Source organism: Ptychodera flava, chromosome 8 (genome assembly GCF_041260155.1).
Source record: "Ptychodera flava strain L36383 chromosome 8, AS_Pfla_20210202, whole genome shotgun sequence".
Lineage (NCBI taxonomy): Eukaryota > Metazoa > Hemichordata > Enteropneusta > Ptychoderidae > Ptychodera > Ptychodera flava.
Window position 1 is genome coordinate 31,813,799 of NC_091935.1, and position 13,988 is coordinate 31,827,786.

Below are 13,988 nucleotides of genomic sequence, written 5' to 3' on the forward strand. Positions count from 1 at the left end.
CACAGTGTAAGTCAGACATTGATCCCCAACATACCTGAACTCAAAGGTGCCTGGGTTGCCGTCGCTTTCAAAATAAATATCCGATACGTTTTCTCTGACACATCCCAACGGAGCTACTTCGCCGTTAGCCCATTCCTTTCACAATATTTTCCCTGGCTCATTTGATAGACTTTTAAGGTTTTAAGGTCGGACTTTTTGTTGTTTAGTGTTCTTTTGGGGACTATGGGACCCACAGGACAGTTTTGTCAATGCTCTACTCGCGAGAAATTGTCCATTTTGAAAAGGTAAATGACAGTATTAAAAATTTCACCGGAACGGAAAGGTAAATTGATTTTCCTCATGCGCACCCCAACGTACTTGACACTATATTATGAAGAATTCAGTGACGTTTATTTTTAACGACAAGAGTAAATATTTAAAAAAGCATATATGAGACAACCGGTACATAGAGAGAAATGATACCTAAATGTGACTTCATCTCATACAGTGATAGAATTGCAATTTAGTGATGAAAATCTGTCAACTTTCCATGACATTCTTCTCTTTCGTCCTCCATCTTACCTAATAACAACTTACCATAGAGTTGGATAAGTAAGAGTAAGAAGCATGCAATAAACAGTGCTGACCAGTGAAAGTATACACAGGCACACATACGTCTGAGTGACTGCAGAATGAAAGCTTAAAAGGACATTAGCTGTAACTTTTGACTAATTTTTCACTACTCTGTTTCAATGTATCAACTACAGAATTTTACTATAATCCGATCATCATGACCAATGCTCGATGTCCTGTTGCCAACACGGCTTGCATATGTGAAATGACCATTGTTATTGTTGATAAATGTATTCTAGTCCGGACCTGAATACAAAATTTAAACAATAACAATGCAGATTATACTCATATAGGGTATATTTATGAGCTGAATATTAGGAATTTCTCCATGGTTTAGGGATTCAAACCAGAAACTGCAGATGATACACAGGACAAACAAAATTTTAAAAAATAACCAAAGTTACAGCTAATGAATCTTCAAATTAAAAGTCAGTTTCTCAGAACAGTGAACCACAAAGAAGTTTAACTGAAGAAATGACATCTTTAGTGACAACCCATAATAGCGGCAATGGTTTATCAGAATACTTTCTTACATACATGGCGGTAAAAATTGATATATTTATGCGAATACACTCAATGCAAATGTGTATGAGGCAAAGATGCTAAAGGTAAAGTATAGTCAACGTTTTCTCAAATAAGAAGTAATGCATGTAAAGATTAAAAAGAAAAGTAAAGTAGACATATTGGAGAAGTGATAAAGAAATTATAGGATACATTTCTGAATATAGTATTTTCTACAAAAGTGAGGAAGTTTGCAATGGTCTCATATTTGGACTCTTACATGAAGAAACGTTTTCTACAGAAACTTCAACGTACTTAGGCTTAATTAGCAATAAGCAATAACCATCCGACAACACTGTCAAATTATCGCATTTTTAAAACCAGTTTAATTGACTTACGGATAAAACGCAGTATAAAACAATGGCTACATATCGGGAAACTGCATATATATTGGATTTTTTTAAAACTCTGTACTATATTGTTAATTTACATCTCTTTCCGTCATCGGTCTTTTGCTTTAGTCTTTAATTTTTGCTTTGAATGAATCGAGTACGTGCTATTTCCCCAGCACCAGGGATCCTCAAATATGACATCCTTAGTACCAATATGGTATCAGTGGAATGATGACGAAATCTACAGTGTATGTCTGAACCCCTTGTGATAGCGACTCCAACTAAATGTACAAGATCACATTGCAGTCAGAGAAACCCTGGCCATTTTCACATCTCTGCTTCATCCGACGTCAAGCGTTTCCTGAGACACAGATGCATGCCGTCCACAGTTTGCAAAACCAACCCTAGCATCGGCTTAACGGGTCTGCAGCTGTCTAAAGACAATTCAAAATTGTGCAACACCATTGACAATACTATCTTCATCTCGCTCATGGCAAAATTCTGACCGATGCAGTTTCTGGAGGAGAATAAAAAGCATACACAGCCTAAGTCTAGTCTTGCAAAAGTCAAAAGGACCTGATATATTTGTAAGCTTATCTATGTTTTATATATATATATATATATATATATATATATATATATATATATATATATATATATATATATTTGTAAGCTTATCTATGTTTTATATATATATATATATATATATATATATATATATTACGTGTGTACTCTACGTCTGTCTGCCTGTATGTATGTATGTATGTATGTATGTATGTATGTATGTATGTATGTATGTATGTATGTATGTATGTATGTATGTATGTATGTGTGTGTGTGTAGGCGTATGGATATATCAATCATATCATGTTATTGATTGAATTTATCATTTCTCCCTTCTCTCAAACCTACCGATAATATCATATGACCGATAACAGATAGCCCGGGCGCAAACCAAGTGATATTTTTTTAACCTTCATGTGACCTGTTATCTTATCAGTCTTCTATTGATCTAAGTATTTTGTTACATTTTGTTCCATTGTTTAATAGAATTCCTCTTCTTATGTTGTTCTTCAAATATGTTCGCTGTCATCATTACATTTGTCTCAACTCTGTACAGCTTCATCATCCTGGGTTTTACTGGTTTTACTGTTGCGAACAGTATTCGTATATTGTCCAGTCCTTACCAGATATCGGAGGTACCACGTGACCGTAATACTTGTGTAATTGAAGAAGAACACGCTGGGAGCATTGAGATTGATGGCTTTATTTACAGCACGGGAACACAGCCCGAGTTACAACTTTAAGCTCTCTCATAATCATCTCTCTGAATGAATGTCATTTCTCACTTATCACAATTTTAAGTTTATTCTCTTACGTAATTTACCTTTACTCTAAAAGTAATACACATTGTATTCTATTGACACACCATCTCGTGATACAACGAAATGCTGACTCTTCATGATATGTTGACTCCGCAAACTTATAGTCATTGTCGGCAGTTTTACTGCCATCTGGATTGTCACCTTGAAACATCACGCGTTGTGCATGTGTACAATCATGTCACTTTCTTAAGTTAAGGAAGCTGACGTGTAAAATGCGTGGGAGATATTACAGCATGACCAAAATTAGAAAATCAACATATCATAAAATCCCGTTCGTGTCACCTGGTACTAGGTGGAAAATATACGTTCGGTGTGAGAAATTCAAGACTGTGACACAATTGGTTGCTAGTAGAAATAGGAAGGGGAAGGGAGGGTTCTAGCTCCAGGCCACAGCTATAAGCAATGGTGTCTTAGCCAGTTACTAACCTTGGCCCCGCAGAGAAGGGAACGAATGCATGTGGCGACCGCTTTTGGACGTTCTTTGGTGTAAATCTGGATGGATCGTATTTTTCTGGTTCATCCCACACGTGTTTATTGTGATGCAGATTGTAAATGTTGATTCCAATTGGCGTGTCTGTAAGGTATGGAATGAAAACAGTGTCAGTGTTGTTGAAAGATCTGAGCATTTGATGCTGGCTGCTAATCAATAGTAGTTGTATGCTGTATTTTTATGTCAACTACAATTTCTAATTGTTCTATTCCCGAAGCATGTTGAGATATACAGTATTCAGCTTGTCAACTCAGCTTGAACACGTGACAGGTGAATTCTGGTCCGGACTAGAATTGAAATTTACACAAAAACCAGTGCATTCTACACGTATAGACGCTGTGTGGGTAAATAAATAGCAGGTGTTTGAACATGATTTGAGGAGTAGAACTAGAGCTTACAATTGACATAAGAAACTCAAATAATGAGAAAATCATCAAAATTACAGGTACTGACCCTTAAGGTATACCAAGTAGTCAGAAAATGAAAGTTGCAGTTTTTTCTTTGTATTTTTTTCAACAAAACTCTAAAAGTATATTCTCTCACAATTCGGAAGACACGTATTCTGTCAACATGAAAACAATTTTGGATCAGACGAGACAAAATGTAACGGACATAATGCCTAAAATTTAACGATATTTAAAATTGAAACTAGTGGCGATTCTACGTGTAAACATTGCGGGTCGGAGGGGGATTAAATTTTCGATGGAAACAAATGTAAGACGGCGAAAACTTAATTGTCTACCCAGACTTAAATGAGTGCACGCAAGCTATGGATGAGCAGAATATTGTAAGATTCTGAGACCCCGAAATTCATCCTTTGGCCAAACTGTATGGCGTTACCTTTCGGGAACGTTCTACCATCAGGCAACTCTATAGGTTTTGTAACATCCCGACCAATCATTGGCACTGCTGGTGTGATGCGTAGACTCTCTTTGATGCACATCGTTAGACAAGGAAAATTGACTAAGTCATCCCTAAGGAATGAAAAATGGATCAAAAATAGGAGAAACCAGGAAAACATGTGTATGGTGCAATCACAGGCTTGCAGTAATTATTATGTTGTCGCCGTTTGAATAAAACTGTTGACGACTATATTCCGGTAACACTTTTTTGAATTTTTCAATCAATGGTAGGCTTGGCCAGCCATGCAGTAATTCAGCTGCCGAGGAAAGCCAGGCGACAGGGGTTAGTCTGAATAAATGGGTGCACGAATTTGCTCCAATAGAAACTCCGTAAGGGAGAAAGCTCACCATTTAAGGCATGTGTCCCTTTTCTTGAGAAAGAACTCGTCTATCTCTTGCTGGCACTTCTTCTGATGTTCTGGGTGTTTAGCCAGATTGTATAGACACCATGATATGCCGCTAGCCGTGGTGTCGTGCCCTTCGAACATAAATGTGTCTACTTCATCCTGAATTTCCTCATCCGTCAGACCCTTGCCGTCTTCATCCTACCCTCGGTAAGGAAGCGAAAATACATGTAAAATTGGCAAAGCAACTTAAAAATAAAGCCCTATAACTGTTGACATGCATTATTTGGTAATTTTTCCGCAATCGGTCATTTTATTCGTTATTACTTTTTTCCATTGATTACTTGGCCTTGCAATGCTTGTGTATTGCGTGCATGGATTAACATGTTTGTGATCGAGATCATCTTCTGTATCAATTTATTTCTCGTCGAGCAATCTGGATATATCTCGCAAGAGGGCGAAGTGACTGTGTGAACTTTATCCAAGTGGCGACCTCTGACTACCGGTCATTCGAGTCAAACTTTAGTGAGTTTGCCGGATACACCATTAACTTTTGGGAGGCCACAGTTTAGCACGCATCTTTCGTTAGTAGATTTCCACATTTGCAAAAGCACAAAGGCTGCAAAAATGTTGCAATTTCTGCCTTGCATGTTTTGTTTGTTGGTTCGCTTTTTACCACAACTTCCGAGATGTTATAGGTGACCACTATTTCTGAAGTGGCCGTCGTCGCTTGACCTTCTGAATACAAGACCTAGAGTGACTTTAGTTTAGACTTCGTACAAGGTCAAATATCAAGGCTTTTACCATTTCGGCAAAAACGAGACGAGCACAGAAAGAGGCAATGATTTCCTCCTACCTTGACGGACAGTAATATGTCGAGGAAATCCACATAGTTTCGCTTTGTGACCTCCCCTGTCGTCTTCCTTAACTGCAAAGTCGCCTTCCGCTCCTTGATGACAGTTTGTGAGTATTCATGGAGACATTGCAGGGATCTTTTGAACTTCTTCCCGTTCCGTGTGAAGTTATAGTAAATGAAATCTCCATGGTGGAAGACGTTGAGAAACCTCTCGGCTATCAGATGGGCGGCCTCGTTAACAGCCTGGACATACGGGTTGAACTTCCTAATACAAGAACAATCGGAATGTTTCAAATAGATAAAACGAGCGCAAGGGCAATGATGGTGTGCATAGAATGATTTTGACTCTCGCTGTTAATTATTGAAAATAATTACAAATGCTGGTCACCTAGTGCTCGGTAGTCGTTGGCTTACGTTTAGTTTGGCAGCAAAAACGGATTGACACATCATACTGGAAGAAATACTAGTAGTTCACGTGACATATTTGTAATGTGCCCCTTTATTCGATGATTACAATATACATATTCGGACATCACATTCTTTGGCCAACCAGGGGTCCGCTCCACAGTCGGGGCCTGACATCCAAATAAAACATCAGAAACAGTTTGTTGATGGTAGAATTTGCATGGAATGGTGTAGATTATTTACGGTTTTGTCTGGCACTGGTTGTCCAAGCTGAAAATACACTTCATCAATGAGTCTAGCGTCATCAATCGGATATCCTGAGAGACTTCGATGGAACCTTGATCGCAGCGGTCGGACCATTTTGTCTGAAATATATGGTAGACGATTGTGTTCGAGAATAAAATGTTACACATAATCGCGTGAATTAACTTTACATAGTTGCGTTTGACATGAATCGTCGACCGACACATACGTCATCACATACCACGCTGTCACTCATTACAAACCTTCTACACGTCCATTATCTCCTTCAAAAGAGCAACTTTAATAGCAATGGCAGTCGCAGCTGCATCGATTGTGAGTCGCTTGTCTTCCGCGCGTGCTTCTATAAGCAGGCGTTGATTGATTGATTAATTGATTGATTGATTAAATAAATTATTTAATTTCCATTGTTATAACGTTAAAAGGAGCTAAACAAATGTGTTTTTCCTTTTATTCGTAAGATAATATATTATAATATATATATATATATATATATATATATATATATATATATATATATATATACCTGTATATATATATATATATATATATACATATATATACAGACGCATGTGTAAATGCCTCTCTGTTCTTCAGACTATGTGTCTTTCTGTGTCTCTCTCTGTCTACAGGTGTATATCTCTGTCTCTATCTGTCTCTGTCTGTCTGTCTGTCTGTATGTCTGTCTGCCTCCCCTCCTCTCTCTCTCTCTCTCTCTCTCTCTCTCTCTCAATCTTCCATACTTTGTCTCACTTGCATTCAAAGAAGATGCACTTCATTTATAGTATGCCATGTTACTTACCACAAGTACTTTTGCGCAGTCGTTGAATATCTTGGCGTACGGTTTCAAAATTTCGAAATGAAATCCAGGCGTTAACAGTTTACGGTTTCTGGTCCACTTGGGTCCGTTGCTAATGAGCAAACCATCACCAAGCCAAGGTTTAACAAATCCATACGCCCACTTATCCTTCGGCTCTAGCAAGGAAAAGTACGAAAACACACGGATGGTAAACGGATTTACCTTCTATATCATGTTTGGTTTAAGTAAGTTAAACTTCTTACAAATTATTATTTTTGTCGTTCGGCCTCTTAAACAGGGCTGCTTTCCAATAATTCTCGAGTTCGACCATTCATATCAATCACTATGAGATTTTCGAGGTCAAAAGTATCCTGTGATCCCTTTTCAAGCCGATGTTTATACAGAATTTATGAAAATTACATGCACAGAGTTCCGACCACAAGCTGAAGGGATAGATGTAGGGCAAACAGGCAAAAGTTTCTAGGGGCAGTAAGTGTTACGCGATACTACGATTGCACCTCAGGGTTAGATATTCAGACTGTCAAATTTTGCAATTCGGTATTGGTTTACCGTTCGTAGGGGCTCATTTTAAGCTCGTTGTTTAAGCAAAGTTTTCATAGTTTTATGAAACTTAAAAAATATTGTTTCGCCATAGATTTAACAAAGGGATGGCAACCATTTTGAATATCACATATTGGTAAGATGTCTAGGACAAAAATTTAAACAGTGACCTCTGATTTTATTCTTGCTTTGTTAAGAGCACTGTTGAAAGTTTCGTTGGGGAGAGTTTAAGCAAAAGTTTAAGTCTTTCACTTGCGTAGTGCGTTCTACCTTAAAGCTATTTATTTACTGTATTGCTATTGTAGTCGTGAAATATCGGAATAGGCCACCTAGTCTTCCAACAGAAACTTACTGATAGATTAAAAGCGGTATTGGGATTCGAATGTAATATCTGAAGTCAACTAAACTTCGACAAATACAACGTCATAATATCTCCTGTTTCTTTGCCTTGTTCATACTTTTATGTGTTACGGTAAAAGAATACACAAGTACCCCGCTGCTCTTGTCTCACAGATTTGTAATTAGCCCAGAGCGCTCAAAATGCTTATTCCGACGACGATGTTTTTCCCAGGCCGAGAATAAATATTCCCAACACTGTTTAATTTTGACAATTGCACAACACGAAAGATTCCTCTTTTTACCTGTTGTCGACAAAAGCGCCTTTACCGTCATTGGATGGCAACACTCATATCCCGCACGCGTCGGTCCGTACCAAACTGGAAAACCGTGTACGTATTTCGCCGCCCACTCAACACCAATTCGCATGTAGGATTGTGGGTCTATCTGCATGGAAACACGATGATTAAAACTGGAGTGATCAGTTAATCGACTCTAATAACTGACTGAGTTGACTGACAGGCTTGTTGAGCAAAACACCAATTCGCATGTAGGATTGTGGGTCTATCTGCATGGAAACACGATGATTAAAACTGGAGTGATCAGTTAATCGACTCTAATAACTGACTGAGTTGACTGACAGGCTTGTTGGGTTATCAAGACTTACCTGAGTGGTTGAGATATGTCAATTTGTGATTGATTGATTGATTGAAAATTGATCGTTGGATTGATCGACACAAAACGTGTTACGATCTTTATTTTTGTGACCCTGTATCCCAGAAACTTTAATTCTAGTGCCTTAAGCTCATTTTAAATTTGAATACAACATCAAAAACAGCAAATTAACGTTATCGTACTTTTATCACTATATTCATGAGCCTATGATTCTTGCCGAATACACACTGATCTAATTTCGACTGCTCTGATACTAAAAAAGACCACTCCACATAAAAAACCTATAGATGACAGTGTAACATTTATCCACAAATGTCCTCCATCAAAAGACCATTGCTGAAATATTGAAACAAATGCATTCATCTACTCTTCTCCTAAGTTTGTTGACAATAAACAAGGTAAAAGTTTACACCGTTTACAATGGCATTGTTTGTTCACAGATGAGTCCGAGTCCTAACATGCTATTGTAAACAAAAATATTGAACATTACATATCCAGGCCGTGCTGATCGGACACTTGGCACTTGATTTTGGAAATTGAATAGGACACTTTATTTTACAAACTGAACCGAACTATCGGGAAATAGCGTCAGAATTTAAACTGCTTGCGCTTTATGAATTTCACATAAATGCGGAATGTTTTTGTGGCACTTCATTTATCACCATCAACGAGTGCAATTCAGATTTTAATGCTGTGTCTATTCTCACTAAACTCATGGAAACTTACCATGTGTAGATGTCCAAACAACCAATGTTTTGGCTCGCCCGGAAACTGTTTGAAGGCCCTCAGTAGACGTTGTCGGTTCTCCAGTTCTGCCGATAGCACAGACAATACCTTACCAAATAGGCCGAAACAGATGATCAAGAAAGTTACCCCTAGCATGAGTACGCCGTGTGACATATTGTTGGAAAACGATAGCTGACGATATACGCCGACCGTCGAGTTCAGCACATCACTCAATACCGCCATTTTTGTTCGGCAAACTCTAGACTTTGGGGACCCTATCACCAAACACCTTTGTACGTGAACAGAGTTCGTTGACCTAAACATCTTGTCGCAAACCCGCTACTTTAGTTTAATTTTGCATGCACTTATTTCAGTCATTTATTCCAGTTTGTAAACTCCTCAAATTTTGAATGGTATATAAAATGACTGGTGAATTTATCGTTTGCACAAATGAGAGCAAAGCCGATGCCCCATAATTTTGTTTTGTTCTGCCTCTGAAGCAGATAGCCCTGATTTATAATTACACCGCAGTCTCAACGTTCAGATGCAACACAACGAGGCTCTCAGAAAGTGTGTAACCCTTACAGAAAATGCGACATTGATAGTTTTTACACCAATGTTATATCAAATTTAGAAATATTACATGTAAAGGAACAAGGGACAAACAGACAAAGTGTGTCCCAGCAATCGAGGTAGTGAGCGATCGTGTAATACTTTAAAGGGGGCAGTCGTCGGATTGGGGTCCAGACACTTCGCATGAACCAAAACCAGTTCGCCCCACACAACTTCGTCCCAAAACCATTTCGACCAAAACCACCTCGTCCCAAGCACTACCTCGTCCAACGCCACTTCGCCCCAAGTACCACCTCGTACTAAAACCACTTCGCCAAAAGTATAGTACCATCAACTCGTTCTAAAACAACGATGCTACGATGTATCATAACATTGTTTTTGCTTTAATGTGTCAGGACATTTTGGCTACCACGAACCATTTATTCTTGCATGAAACCATAAACGGTATATAAGAAAAAAGAAAAACGCAAACTACTAAATGCTACAACTCATGTGCCGTGCGCGGAATTGCACGATGTCATTTTCTCAAAAGGTGTACAATTTCAACTTGATAGAAAGATGATGAAAACTTCAATGGCAGTGGTTGGTTATTTTCAGCTTTTAACGGTTGGCGATAAGTTTTGAGCGAATTGGCATTGTTTTGGGGCGAAATGGTTTTGGACGACGTGACTTTTTGGGCAAAGAGGTGTTGATACGAGGTTGTTTTGGCGCGAAGTGGTTTTGCCGCGACATGGTATTGGGCGAGATGGTATGGTGCGAAGTGTCTGGGAACCGTCGGAACTGCGCCTGAGCGGCTTTCTTATTTACAAACAATGTTTTTCATGCATGATATCTAGATGCGTCAAGTCAACCATGTTGCAACAATTAAATTTCAGGATATTCATTGCAAACAGAAATGTTTTAACTTTCATCAATCGCCAACGTACCCTAGATACATCAGTCGTAGCGGTCGTAGCGGTCCCTGGCAACCTTTGAGTAGAGTTCTGACGACTGCCTGCCATTAATTACCATGCAGTAAAACTCAAAATGCGGTGAGTGTTAGCGGGTTCACCTGTTATATCAGGGTCACCGATCGGGCGAAACACCATTTTCAGTTTAATATTGAAGTGCTGCAAGTTTGACTTTTTAAGTTGCAGAACGATTATTACGACTTTTATGACTGAAACGAAAAAGCTTAAATGATGCACAAACACTACATGCATATAAAACAGTTCTTGAAAGAAGAGCTTAAACACTCTCCATTGTGAAAACTAGGAGTGAGAATTGTAAAGCTGCATAAAGGAGCTCCGTGTCATAAGTTAGGTGACATGGTAATTGGTCATGATTGCTTTAAGTTAATTCTCTTGTTTTCTTGTTGGCTATCTAAAAGGGTGCTTCGTGGAACAAAATGTCCGCCTGAGAGAAGACATAATTGATTTTGCAGGGAAAGGGAAGAAAGGATGAGCCATTTTGTTTTTAGATTTTTCAAAGCGTTTGATTCTGTAATACATAATTTAATGTTATTGGCACTGAAGACATTTTTGGAGGAATCCTTTATAAGATGGATTGGAACAATTTACAGTGATTGTAGCAGCGCTTTTATATTATAATCAACGGATGTATTTCAAGGAAGTTAAGTAGAGACTGAAGGTCATTCGGCATGGTTGCCCTCTATCAGCACTGTTTTTTCTTGGTTTTTGCTGAAGAATTAGGACATGTTATAAGAAATGATCTAGAGTTGGAGGGTTTCATCATTACATTGTAAATCGGGGAAGTCAATAAGTCTTCAAAAATCAGAAAAATCATATGCTTGTGGAATTTTTCAACAATCTTGTGGAGAGACGTATATGTGGGAAAATATATGGTGTTTTAAGCTGAGGATTATGCTTACAAAGAAAATTGCCAAGTTTAATTATGTTACATGATAAGTTACCGAATATGTATAACTTTTGGAAACGGAAAATAATAGATCATCTTGAGTGTTAAGCATGTCATAAGAAAGGCGTTTGTGAGCATTTCCTGTTTGTGTATCACGACAATGCGATTCTGGCAAAAAGTGAATGAGATTATTAATATGGTATGGAAAACAAACTTAAAAAAATGTGGAAACTTGTAGTTTGTGGTTATAAGTTAGATTTTGATTTCATTTATTCATTTATTTATTTCGAACTCCAACACAGATATGATACAGTTAAAAACCATATACATCCGCACTTACAGGAGGATTTTAATAAAAAATACAACTAACATGATGTTACACGACAAGAAAGCAAGTTTAAACAAATGACAACAAGGGCAAAGTAAAAATTCAAAAATAAACGCTTTTAGCTTTTCTTTTAAAACTCGAAACATAAATGTTAAAAATTGGTAGACATTAATAAAAACTATTATATAGCTTTGGAATGCGATTAAAAAGTGAATTGCGAGTAAATTTAACTCTACCATCAGGTTCATGAAATGTCCGTTTCTGTCTAGTTCATCGCCAAGGAGTGTGTAAATTAAAAATTCGTTGGCAATCAAGAAGGGTATTAATTGATTTGTGAAGAAAAACAAGATCAAAATAAGTGCGCCTTTTAGACAGCATTGGCACACACACAGATCATCATATGAATAATCATCAAACCTTACTTTTACAAGATAACACAAATATTTAACAAAGTTACGCTGTACAGCGTCTAGTTTGTCTGAGTACACTTTGTCAATGCTGTTCCAAACAACTGATGCATACTCGAGTTTAGTTCTAATGAATGTTTTGTAAACCACGAGCAATGCATCCACTGACAACCGTTTGCCAAATTTTTTTAAAAATAGGGTTATGGAGATGAACATAGTTATAAATATAGCTACTTTTGCAGTATACAAGACAAAGATATTGAATGAAAAATCTACTGAACTTTTTCTAAAGGAAGAATTAATGTATTTCAAAATTACGAAGAAGAGTTCATACAAAGAACAAGTGATAAAGTATTTACGGTGGAATACTTTTGTGAATGTGGTATTTTGTGGTATTTTCTTTTTGTTCATTGTTGTTTGTATTTTTTTTTACAAATAGACTTGATTTGTTAAAGTTATGTAGAGTCAAAAAATAATAGAAATGTTTCCTAAAGTGTTAATAAAGTGTGTTTTTTTCGAAAAAAGTATATTCTCACAACTCGTCAAAGCAAATTTGTGATAACATGATTTATGCTTAACTTTACTACCATACCTGAAAACTGCACATCAACCAACGCTATAGTAGGTACCCGGAATGACTATGTCTACATTTTGTCAATCATTGTTAGAATTTACAGTTTCAAACTTTTGACAACCTTAACTTTTTCAACCCACATTTTCCATACTCTACTTACGACCACCAGTTTCGAAGGCTCACTGAAAATCTGGAATTGGATTTTCAGGTTTCCAATGTGAAAACACTCAGTCATCAATCTCCGATTTCTGTTTCATCTCCTTTTCTTGTCAGCAGACCATCTCCAAGCCATGGCTTTAGAAAGCCGTGCGTTCAACAATCCCTTCGGTTAAAGTTCAGCGAAGAGAAAATGTGAATATGGCGTTTATAAATCAGGGCCTGGTTTCATCATTGACACTTTCAAATGTTATGAACAAGCTGAGCAATTACGTTATTTTCGGGAATCCGTCAATTCAATATTTACATTTATAAAACTAGTATCACATTTCCCTAAACATTGGTTTCTTTAGTACAAGGAGTTGACGAGAACAACTTACAAATGTACATTTACATTTTGATTTATCCATTTTCTAAAGCGCCTTTTCTAACATAAGAGCTTTTCAAAACCGCTGATTATATACTGCAGATAAAATTTCAAAAACACATTAAAAGTTCATCGCACATATAGGCCTATAGTTTTCAAAGTTCCAGCAGGCAATTAAAAATCTGACATCAAGAATTGAAAAATCTTAAGTATAGACGTGCCTTCAGCATGTGCTCAGCTGTTGCAACTCGAAAAATTTCAGACGTTCGATAATAGAATTTCATAGCTAATACGGTTTAACGGAAAAGATAAATACTTTCCAACGAACCGGTAATTCCGAGATGATGCTTTCCCATCTCATGAAACTTGATTTCTATCAAAGTCTTATCGTTTCCTCCATCGATCTCTTTTCTGTCGCTCGTTCACTAAGCTTGCCGTTATCCCCTTAGGGATACAAAGAGCGCCCTCTGTTGCTGAATTG

At 37.5% G+C, this 13,988-nt stretch overlaps 1 protein-coding gene across 3 annotated transcripts; it reads right to left on the reverse strand.

Moving 5' to 3' along the window:
• Positions 1–1,202: 1,202 nt before the first annotated feature.
• Positions 1,203–13,377, reverse strand: LOC139139077 (cytochrome P450 4F2-like). 3 transcript variants are annotated; one of them, XM_070707814.1, is made up of 10 exons: positions 13,145–13,377; positions 9,246–9,331; positions 8,150–8,291; positions 6,951–7,123; positions 6,131–6,252; positions 5,483–5,747; positions 4,631–4,827; positions 4,221–4,354; positions 3,317–3,464; positions 1,203–2,022 (listed from the first exon to the last, which is right to left on the reverse strand). In XM_070707814.1, exons 2-10 carry the CDS (start codon positions 9,246–9,248, stop codon positions 1,833–1,835), a joined length of 1,374 nt encoding a protein of 457 aa, XP_070563915.1. In that variant the 5' UTR covers positions 9,249–9,331; positions 13,145–13,377; the 3' UTR covers positions 1,203–1,832. The 3 variants fall into 3 exon arrangements, with proteins under 3 accessions (XP_070563915.1, XP_070563914.1, XP_070563913.1); XM_070707813.1 differs by lacking the exon at positions 13,145–13,377 and adding an exon at positions 10,745–10,898; XM_070707812.1 differs by lacking the exon at positions 13,145–13,377 and having other exon boundaries at positions 9,246–9,613.
• Positions 13,378–13,988: the final 611 nt, after the last annotated feature.